This window comes from Rhinopithecus bieti, unplaced genomic scaffold, assembly GCF_001698545.2.
Source record: "Rhinopithecus bieti isolate Rb0 unplaced genomic scaffold, ASM169854v2 scaffold_12689, whole genome shotgun sequence".
In the NCBI taxonomy this organism is placed as follows: Eukaryota; Metazoa; Chordata; class Mammalia; order Primates; family Cercopithecidae; genus Rhinopithecus; species Rhinopithecus bieti.
Genome location: NW_016807758.1, coordinates 492,677 through 504,598, shown reverse-complemented (window position 1 = coordinate 504,598; position 11,922 = coordinate 492,677). Strand labels below are relative to the sequence as shown.

Below are 11,922 nucleotides of genomic sequence, written 5' to 3'. Positions count from 1 at the left end.
AAGCTTTCCTAAAATATCAGATCTACTTAAGAAAATAAAAAAAAGAAAATAAGATAAATGATTTAAAAAGTACACATCAAAATAAACAAAAAGAATTTAGAGACTAAAGGCAGAATTCAGTCTTCCTTTAATTGCCTGAGTAGCTCAGCTGTAGGCCCTCAAAGTGCATACTCCACTCAGCAAAACAGTTCACCTATACCAACCCTCCTGGAAAGTTAGCTTGACTGACTACAATCATAGCTTTTGGACATTTTATGCTCTGTGCTAATATATATACACACACACACTCACACACACACACATATAATATATTATATATTATATATTTATATAATATACATTATATATTATATATTATATATTTTTGTGTTATATATAATATACATTATATATTATATATTTTTTATGTTATATATAATGTATTATATGTAATATATATAATATCAACCTGATTGGTTCCACCCAAATGTATGCAGTTCTATCTCTGAGACAAGATAAGGTCTGGACAAATTTATACTCAAGATTGTATCTTCAGTGAAATTCAAGTGCTCGGGTTAGTTGCCTGTCTGGACCTCCCTATTAGCATCCTCTACAATGTTACAAAGCATAAATATGTGTGTGTATATATATGCATACATATGTATACATATATACATATATATGTGTGTGAGTATATATATATATATGTATTTTGAGACAGAGTCTCACTGTGTTGTCCAGGCTGGAGTGCAATGTCTTGATCTCGGCTCACTGCAACCTCAGCCTCCTGGATTCAAGCAATTCTGGTGTCTCAGCCTCCTGAGTAGCTGGGATTACAGGCGTCCACAACCATGCCTGGCTAATTTTTGGATTTTAGTAGAGTCAAGGTTTCACCATGTTAGGCAGTCTGGTCTCAAACTCTTGACCTCAAGTGATCCATCTGCCTTGGCCTTCCAAAGTGCTGGGATCATAGGTGTGAGCCACAGTGCCCAGCCCAAAAATATTTACTTTGGTTCCATCCAAATGTATGCAGTTCTATCTCTGAGACAAGCTGAGGTCTGGACAAATTTATTCTTAAGATTGTATCTTCAGTGAAATTTAAGTGCTCAGGTTAACTGCCTGTCTGGACCTCCCTATTAGCATCCTCTACAATGTTACAAAGACTGGCAGTTGATTCTATGTTATTTCCTTGACACAGATCCTGACTTTATTGTGTGCACATGGTTAAGAGCTCATTTGGTGTAATATACAAAAGATCGTGTTAGCGGTGAATAAGGAGATGCCCCAGTTCATTCACTGGTGCTCTCAGCATGAGCCCAAGTGGTTTTTTTTTTTTTTTTTAAAAAAAACAAACTCCTTTATAGGCCCTGGTTAATATTGTTATTTCCTGGGGAAACATTTGTTCAACTGGCTCCCCTGAAAGTGCTGGCTAGTGCAAATGCTCCCAGGTGCTGAAGGCATCTCCTCTTGCCTGCCCACCTGCTTTGCTCCTAGCACATTGTAGGGGGTGCACCAAAATCAATAGGCCGGTCAAATGAAGCAGGCGCATGTTGGCAGTAGAATAACAGCATTGTTTCCAGGTCTGCCACATGCACACAGCAGGAGTCAGAAGGTTAAATGAAAGTAGGGTCAGTTTTGGACAGCAATGTTGACAGAGCTGATAATCACTTGGTCTGGAATCCTAGGCAATAAAGGCAGGAGGAGGATATTTTTAGGCAGTTTTAAATGTCTTTCTCTCTGCATTGCTTGGCTCAAATATGTCTGTGACAAAATTTTCTTTAGTGCCACTCTGACTTATGAGCCGGAGTACAGGGAAATTGATAGTTACAATATGTTTTCGAGAGTGATTACATTGGGATTTCTAATGCGGGTAATTAAAAACAACTTGACCGCTGTTGAGAATGTTTGCATGGACACTACAGCAGCAAGAACTTCAACAATCGCAATCTCCACACATTTCCTTTAAAGCAAAATAATATGACAAGAGACCCTCTCCAGACACTAGGCCCAGCACAAGAGCCCTTCCCACCTCCTCCCCAGCAAGTTACCACTTCACCAGGGGGATTCTTCATGTGCTACTGCACCTTTTTAGAGAGCTCTGAGCTATTCTTGTTGATATTAATTCCCCAACCTGCCTACTAGAAGCTCTGATAGCACCGTTCTCTATTTCCTGTAGGCCTTGGCATAGATGAGAGTCCACATTTGTGAGATTATTTGATTTATATCGATCACTCGCAGTAATCAGTAAACTTCTGGAAAGAAGTGGCTTTCTCATGTTTGGTCCTCATCACATGCCTGTTCCTTAATAGGTATTGTCTGGTACTTAGTAGGCTATTTAGTCTACATTTAAATAGACAAATGAATGCATGAATCTATATTCAATCAATAAGTTATAGTTTGATATTTAAAACAAGAAATCAGAAGTAATTTTTAAAGTTATTTAAAATTAACTTTAATTAATGTTACAACAAAATTACCTCTTCTGACCTACTCCCTGCAAACAATTCCATGATTTTCAATTCGCTCTCAAAGCTCTTCAAGAAAAATAGCTCAGAGCAGTGTGAGCTATATGAGGTATGCAAAATTTATCAGGCTCAGAGAGACAGAGTGTGGGATTGTAGTCACTTACTCCCATCAAACCCAGGGGTGATTGTTTAAAGACATTTTGTTCCTAACTGCCTCATCACTTATTTCCATGTTTTTGGAATTTGTGATGAAAAGAACCATGGATAGCCAATCAATAGCTTATGCTATTTTAATGCAAATTCTTGATAAACAATTTGGGAACTACCTCTTCATTTCCTATAAAAACCCACTTGTAACTGCTTCTGATGGGAGCATGTATTTAAGGTACCTTAAGTCTATGCTCTCAGGTTGCAGCCCTCAAAACTGGCCAAAATAAATGCTCTACTTATATTAAGTTTGCCTCAGTTTTTGTTTTCTTTGTTTGTTTTCCTTTAGGCCAACAACTGAATTCACATGTGACCTCTTTTAGGTAGATTTGAGATTCCCCTAGTCGAATTCAGAAGCCGTTTTCCATTATCTGATGGTATTTTGATTTAATGTATCTATATAATAAAGATATTATATGCTTGCACATTTTTCTCTCCACTAACCTTTGAGCATCTTGAGGTGAGGAATCACTTCCGTTTGTATTCTAAGCTATCCCTGCAGTACCCAACACAGAGAAGTGTGGGCTTTACCAGAGTTCAATAAACATTACTGGATAAATAAGGGCCTTTCACCAATTTTTAAGGCTCTGTTAGGCACTAAACGCTCTCTCTTTTTTCTTTTTTTTTTTAAGACTGTTAGGCACTAAACTCTTTTTTTTTTTTTTTTTTTTTTTTTTTTTTTTTTTTTCCCGGAGACTGAGTCTCACTCTGTTACCCAGGCTGGAGTGCAGTGGCATGGTCTCGGCTCACTGCAAGCTCTGCCTCCTGGGTTCAAGCAATTCTCCCGCCTCAACCTCCCGAGTAGCTGGAATTACAGGCACCCATCACCACGCCTGGCTAATTTCTGTATTTTTAGTAGAGATGGGGTTTCACCATGTTGGTCAGGGTGGTCTTGAACTCCCAACCTCAGGTGATCCACACACTTTGGCCTCCCAAAGTACTGGGATTACAGTCGTGAGTCATTGCGCCTGGCCTAGGCATTAAATTCTTATTATTCCTCTTTAGCATGCAAGTATTATCTTCCAGTTCTTTCTCATTTAATGTTACCTCCCCCATAAACCTATCTTTCTTAAAATGGTTACTGATAAAAAAAAAAAAAGGTGTGAAGGGTGTATAATTTTCTTCTTTCATTTTTCAATTGTGAATGTTTTCTCTTGATTTCAAGAGAGAAGAACGGATTTTCTCTTTTGATGACTTTATTTTCTGATTCCTAATCTAGGCTGAGAAGTTTCATTCCTTTGCCTTGAAGGTTCTAGAGGTTATAATTCTATCCTTAGCTCTTTCTTCCATGAGACACAGCAAAGGAGGTGAGTTCATCTTTACTCACAGATGCTTTATTTGCTTTTTTAAAAAAAATGGTAGGGACTAGATGCTTCTCAGGGAGGGTGATCTACTCCAGTTCTGCAGCATCGGAGTCAAGTGTTTCCAGAGTATCCTGTTGCTTCACTTGACAAGGTGTTTTGCATCTTGTTAGATGAGTATAAAGTGAAACCCATTTCCATGAATGTTTAATGAACTTAAGGGAATGCCAGAGCCCGACAATTCATTTGTTAAACACTGCAATTTGCAAAGAATTTCAAGTAGTTAACATGAGCTTCAAGATAAAACAAAGACAGACTTGTCCAATATGGTAAGCAATTAGAAAATTTTCTCTTTCAAGAATGAAATATGCCTGAGTAACCTGTCACCTTCTGTGTAGTGGAAATAAACGCCTGCAGTGGGAAGCTTGGTGATGGAACTTGGTGTTCAGAATTTCCCAGTGTTCCCATTTGAAACTTGAGCACGGACTGTGAACTTCGTTACCACTTTTGACATTTTGGGAAGGATAATCTTCTGTTGAGGGAAGTTATTGTGCATTGAAGGATGTTCATTAGCGCCAATGACCGCTACCCACTAGATGCCTGTAGCATTCTTCTCCCAGCGTGTAATACCAAAGTGTTTTCAGACTTTGCCAAATGTCAAGGGATGGTGGGCAAATTGCCTTCTGTTGAGAACCACTGAGTTATAAGGATGTTGGTTTGTCTTTCAGCTACTTACTAACTGTCTGACAGACATAACTTTCTCAAGCTCCAAACCCCATTTCCATTTTCTGCACATTTGTGGGTATAAATTAGTTGTTGTTAGGACTAAATGAGACAACGCATTTATATTAATTTGTTTCTTTAACAAAACTGATAGGGATTTTATGGGTGTTGTGTTGAATTTAAACCACATTGGGTTATATAATCATTTAACAATATTAATTTTTCCAATCCATCAATATGGGTTGTATCTCTATTTATATATGTTTTCAGTCATTTTGATCAAAGTTTGTAGATTTCAAGGTACAAACTTCTCACCTTTTTACGTTTATACCTAAGCATTTCTTACTTTAAGTTCTCTAGCAAATGGAAGTATTTTCTTAATTTTCTTTTAAAATTGTTTATTGTTATTGTATGGAAATTCAACTAATTTTTGGTGCTGATATTGTATTCTGCAAATCCACTGAATGTGTTTATTAATTCCAGCAGTATTTCGGATGACTCTTTGGATTTTCTACACAGAAGATCATGTCATCTACAAACAAATATAATTTCACTTCTTTATTTCTCAAAAACAACAACAAAAAAAGGCCGGGCGCAGTGGCTCATGCCTGTAATCCCAGTACTTTGGGAGGCCGATGCGGGCGGATCACAAGGTCAGGAGATCGAGACCATCCTGGCTAACTCGGTGAAACCCCGTCTCTACTAAAAATACAAAAAAAAATTAGCTGGGCGTGGTGGCGGGCACCTGTAGTCCTAGCTACTCGGGAGGCTGAGGCAGGAGAATGGTGCAACCCGGGAGGCAGAGCTTGCAGTGAGCCCGAGATCGCGCCACTGCACTCCAGCCTGGGCGACTGAGCGAGACTCCGTCTCAAAAAAGAAAAAAAAAAAAAAAATGCCTAGCCACTTCTGTACAAATTGAAGTTCAGTTCAACTATTCCACTATTCCACTAATATATTGCTGATTAGAATCTATCTTCATCACTTTAACTGGTGCCTGGCTTTGTTTATCTTCAACATAACCAGTTGCTAAGGAATGAAACCCTCCATCACTGTGGTTGTTTTACAGTGGTGGGATTATACCTATTAGAAATCAAGAGCGAAAGCATTCGCTGTGTTTCTGAAATGAACAATTCCTGCACATTGCCATGAATAAAAGTTTAACAAAACTTGGCTGGGAAGAGATTCTGATTTACGAATTCCGCGTTACACCATTTGAGTACATCTGTTATGGACATCATAATAATGACTTTTTGGGTAATGATTTCTTAGAATCACCAGTGATGTATAAATTTTCAGTGATTTAAGCATTTGGAGGGGTGTGAATGTGTCCTGGATGATTGCCTATTATACTCAAATGCTAGGTTTATGCAGTGGCCTTTGTTCTTTTGTTTTATGCCTCAGATTCTAAAAGTGCGATGCTGTGTGGAGTCAAAGAATTGCTACCCTAAGAAGAATATATCTCTATGTATTACACAGTATTCTCTTGTCTTTAATTTACTGTTTCGCAATATAGCTCAGTAATGATTAAAACTACCTTACAAAAAGTGTAAGAGGCAAATAGTTTGCATTTAACTTCAAGTTCTGATATCTCTGGAAGGCCTGGAACTAGAAGGATTGATTCTGAAACTCTACTTCTCATCTTTGATTCTTCTCACACCCTTAACTCAGAGTTCTCTAAACATAACATGCATTTTTGGGATTCCATGGCTTTATTCTTCCTGTATGTTCTGGTGTCTAGCTCTTAGCCCTTTGACTCTCTATAGAACTTTTCATGTCCTTCCAAACCAAGTCCGAGCCTGACTCTGTTGTGAGGCAGACCCTGAGTCTACCCCAATGCACCTCCCACTGGCTTCCGCTTGTCCAACCTCTGCTGCAACAACAACTATCTCAGAACTCACTTCTGCTGATTCTGGGGTTTTTTGTGTTTCTTCCTACACAGAACTTCCCTTATGGCAAGGGACATTGTATCCTTGGTGTCACATACAACTTCTGGCACAAACTAAGGATTCCACAAGTGTTCACGGGACAAACAACTGAAGCTCTTATTTTTACCAGAGATTAGTTTATATTACAGATTGTCATCAAGAGCTGAAATTTAACCTGTCTTTTTTCTGATGCATACATACACGCATGTGTGCATACCTCCCAGCCCAGAATTGTAAGATGATTTAAGCAAAACCCTATAAAGCTCTGAAAAATATATACAAATCTGATCCCAAGCTCCCAACACCTCTGGACTGGAAGCACTGAGGTAGGCTGCAGGAGGAGGTGTGTAGACATGTCACTTACATTTTGCAGCTGGACATGGCTCTTCACCAAGTTCTCTGACTTTGCCATTGTGCTGGATGCTTTGAGACTGTAGCTTTTACCATTTTGTGGCACTTTCAGCTGCTCTTGGATTTGTTTAGCTTGTTTCCTGCAGGCATAAATAAACATGTGTACAAATATTTGCATGAATTTATTCAACTCCTACTTTCAGGGCTTCATTCACTCCCAATGTCTATATTTGTTATTTGCTAAAGTTAAATAAACTCAGCTAACAAAGAGAACCCTTCTCTCATTTCCAACCCCACCAAGAAATGCTTCCAGTTTAGCGATAGCCTGATATCATCCATATTCTCTAGGAATTCACATTCAATGGCACCCCAAAAGCAGACAAACATTTAGTGCATTGCCCTGGCCCCCATAGATGCAGGGAGTCTCTAACCCTGAGTTTTAGCTGCAAAGAACTGGAAATACTATGAGAAAGTGACTAGAGGAAAACAATTAAGACTTGGGCTTAGCAGGTACATATGACATATTTGTAGAGTTACATTTATATTTGTACAATTCAAATATGTTTGGCTTAATTGCACGACTTGACTATATACTATAATGTGTATATTTTCTTTCTTTTACAATTTAGAAATAGCTCATTTATTGTTACCAAGAGCCCAAATAGTAAAAATAGTTAATTCTTAAAGAGCTAGTAGTTATATAATAATGTGTCACGCATGGTTTTAAGTGCTTTACATGTATCATTTCACATATTTTTCATGATAATTCTATGTGATGAGGCCATAATGCTATACCCATTCAGTAGATGAGAACTGAAGCACAGAGAAGTTAAAGCCATTTGTTTGAAGTCACATAGTCAGTGAGTAGCAGAGATTGGATCTCAGTCCAGCCAACCTGTCTCCATAGTTTACACTCTTCAACAACCACTCAGAACTGCCAAGCCATGTGTTCATGGTCCCACTGTTTCTGAGTGAAATGGCTGAAACTGCTCTAGGGTTCTCGACTTCAAGTAAAGTGCTTCTGTGGGCACATGCGGAATGCCTGTTGTCTGGGTCACTCAGTGCCTATACCAGAAGGATGGGACAAACCACTGCCTTAGCAGCAGCTCTGTCCCAGAAGCCTCACAGAAATCATCTATCAGCATAGACTTGGTACCCATTAAACACACCACACACACACATACACATACACAAACGTGTACCTCTTTGCAGTGTTGACCTAAATAACAAACATGGAGACTCTGTAAAAGAAAACATTTATGTGGAAATAAGTGTTGCAATGGGAATACACACGATATAGGAAACTAGCTTTTATTACTAGGAAGACAGGAAACATGAGGTACACAAGTGATTTGAGATAATTATCTCTGGCTACAAGGATCAATAGAAAGGATGGTGCCAGTCCAAGGGTGGACAGGCAGTTGCTGGGCAAATGTCCTTGCAGAAGTATTTTCATGTGTGTCTAAGGCTGCAATTGTCTTCATGCAGAGCTGTGGTTTTTGCAGAGTCTTTTGTGATAGTTCTTGTAATCAGGCATTTGCCCATTGGACCGCTCCCTTCATGGCCTTCTCTGGCTCTATTTTTTCAGGGTTATTAACACAAATGACTCCATTTTGATTCTGACAACTTTCCCAATAGAATCATGCCCTTGAATTTTGCCTGTCCTTCAAGGTCTCTGACAAATATACAGCCATCAGTGCAGTATATGGCCAGTCTTGGCAATGAACTTCTCCAGTCAGGTAGCACCCTATATAGCATAGTTTCTTGTATCATAGGGACTGGGATTTGAATCCCACTCTGCCACCCACTAGTTTTGCTACCCTAATAATTTTCTGAAAATTATTATTTTCAGAATACCCTAATAATTTTCTGAAAATAATTTTCTAAAATTTGTTGCTACCCAACAAATTTTCTACCCTAATTTGTTGAGCCTCCGTTTTGTCCTCTATAAATTAAGCTCATAAAAGCTATCTTCCACGGACACTGTGGTGGCTACATGTGGAGGCACAAGCAAAGTGTTCATCTCTTTCCCGATATCATCAAGCAAGCTCAGTCTTGTGGACAGAAGCTGCAGAAGAATTAGAACACTGACTCAAAGATAAAAGATTACACTAGTTGTGTCTTCCCAAGCAATTCACCAGCACTTGCTGCAAGTTTTGAAGGCTTTGAGCTACATTATCCATTTTGAATTTACAATATCAATGTGATGCAGCTCTGTTTTTTAAGATATTTCTTTTTATCTTTCCAATTATTTGGGATACTTTTATCTCTAGCACTCTTAGTTGCTTTAATCCTGTTGTAATAATCTATTTGCTTCCTTAAAAATAAATCTATCATATCAGCATTTTAAGGAGCATGTTACAGCCACAAGATTTTATCAGGGATTCATTCACACACAAAAAAAAGGGGAAATCAGGAGGTTCTAGTCGGGTAAATCATCCTGAAAAAGTAAGAGTGCACGTCGCAGATCAAGGATTCCATTACTCTCATGGGATTAAATCAGAAACACTTAATGACTTTTTCAATAATCTAATTCAGAGCCCTGGAAGTATAAACTTGTCAAGGAATTTTCTTTATACAATATCCAACATCAGACTGTGTTTCCTAAATCCTTTTATAATTTGCCTACCTTTAGTCTTTTTTCACTCAAGTCCTGACTCAGTAATATTCCAAGATAAGTGGTCCTTCCATTCTGAGCCTGCCTCTGCCTAGCTACCATCCCTCCTGTCTCACAAGCACACACTTTTTTGCTCTTTCCTCCTTCCCCCAGCAAATGGGAACAGAGTAAACAATCAGCAGCTGATTGCAATACCATTAGCTCTCTCATGAGAGGCATTGCTCTGGGGAAGACAAGATGCATGCATTGTACACGGGAACACGACCAGCCCAAGAGTGTCAGTGTGGAAACTTTACAGTCCATTGAGTTTCAAGTTTCTTTGGTGCAATGCATTAGAAAGAAATAAGATGTAAGTTGCAGAATAGTAGACACCATGAATCCATTGTTAGGCATTATTTGTCTTGTTGCAGATTGGGCTCCTGGGAAGGCAGACCCTGGGATAAAGACAGCATAGAGGACTTTTTTTAGGGAGAGCTCTGGGTATCAACACCTGCGGAAGCAAAGGGAAGAAATGGAAGCAGAATTGGTCTGGGGAGAAGTTGGAATGTGATGCAGTCTCAGAGAAAACCTCAGCAAACCCCACAGGGAGCTCTGAAGCTGGCATGGTCTTGCCCCTGAAACTGGGGAAAAGGTCTAGGTCTTCAGAGCCTCATATTGATGCATCATTGGAGATAAACAATCCCAGAATGGAACATGAGATTGAAAAAGGTGACTCTTCATGGGTGTTTGCTGGCAAACCTGGGGACTAAATCCTCCATATCTGAGGAAGATCGTAGCACTGCATCAGAGTGTCTGCTGTTAAGAGGCTTTTCTCGGGATCTAAAATCTCTTATTTCAGGGGGTTGATGACCTATAGGCAGGGGCAGGTTGTAACCATGTCTACATTTTACTGATAACACCAGTTTCTTCTTCATTCCTCCTCTTTTTTCCCATTTGTGATATTACCGCTCTCAGATTCTGCCTCCTGAAACATCTCCACTCCTATTTCATTGTAGTTTTAGAGTTGAATCATGTTTTGTATTTCCAAGCTCTACTAAGAACTCTAATACTCATCCCCATCATTCTTAACTATGTAAGTTGAAAGTAAAGAGAAAACCTTGAATAATTTATAGTCGTTGAGTGAGCCACATTGGCCAGACCTGAAAGGCTCAATTAATAGTTCCATTAACTATGTATAGGAATATATGAACTTATTGGGAGTGAAGAGAATTTCTTTCACTGTTTTTTAGAGTTACTAGGGGTTCAGTTAACTCCGTCAAAAAATCCTCTAAATTCAAGATGTTTCTTACTTATTCCTCATCATGGCACCTACCTTCCATCTTTCCTCAGATATACAATTTGCTGCAATATTCCTTCTGATGAAGTCATGCCATGCCAAAGGTGACAAGGGAATGGAAAAAGAATCATAAATGAAAGATCTAAGTGATTATCCGAAGTAGAAGATAAATGATCAAGAGAGCTTTGGGGTAAGTCTCAACTCCCTCTAGGCAGAAACTGTACAACCCAGTATATCAAATGGAGGTTCAGGTGAATTTATTTGAATATCAATGATAGAGAGGCCTTAGAATACTGGAAGACTTGGGGCTTCTAAGCTAAAGTAAAAAAAGTATATACATATAAACTACTTTCCTTTATGAGTGAAAGTAAGGGAAGGTCAAGGTAGAGTCTGGATATTCTATTCTCCCCAAGGTTTTGGGAAAGGAATTAGAAATCCACGAATTCACACACATACACACATACACATACACACACACATACACACACACACAACTTGTGCCAGGGTTTTATGAAAATTGATATTGCTTTTAGCAATATAAATTAGGTGCTTGGTAAGGTTGTGGCATTTCTCTCAAGCAAAGAAAATTAAAGGGAGACCAAGCCTGAAAATGGTACTAGAGGAAGAAATGCACCCTAGGTCTCTAATGAGGAACACATAGCTCATCCAATTCCAGCTGGAAAATACTTCCATTTATATCACTTTATTATTTTTACATTTAATTATTAATTGATTCATTTTTTAAATAAAACTGTGTCCCAGGCTGGTAGGCAGAAAGACAACAACACCCCGCTTGGTTCTCCAGCTTCGGTGCAGTCCTCTGAGCCTACCCTAATGAATCTGATGTTGAACACTGTTTTCATTAAACACTTTGACCCCTCACTGAGCCCCAGGAGGAGATGTTGATCTCCAAGCCCACTTGCAGCCCAGAGTGAGACACTGATAGCCCCAACGATGGAAGTCCCTTCGCAATCCAGCTGTTTGCTCTCATAATTACCATGACCTGTCTTTCATTTAAATGTGGTACAACTACACATTATACTGTAAAAATAAGTGATTAACTGATTCTTCATTGCAA

At 38.9% G+C, this 11,922-nt stretch overlaps 1 protein-coding gene across 4 annotated transcripts in view; it reads right to left on the bottom strand.

Moving 5' to 3' along the window:
* NRG3 (neuregulin 3) overlaps positions 1–11,922 on the bottom strand; it is a 311,679-nt gene that overhangs the window by 21,023 nt on the left and 278,734 nt on the right. For all 4 annotated transcript variants that reach the window (XM_017883718.1, XM_017883717.1, XM_017883720.1 and 1 more), the window contains one exon: positions 6,965–7,091. In XM_017883718.1, the coding sequence (XP_017739207.1) occupies positions 6,965–7,091 (127 nt within the window). The remainder of the gene's footprint in view (positions 1–6,964; positions 7,092–11,922) is intronic.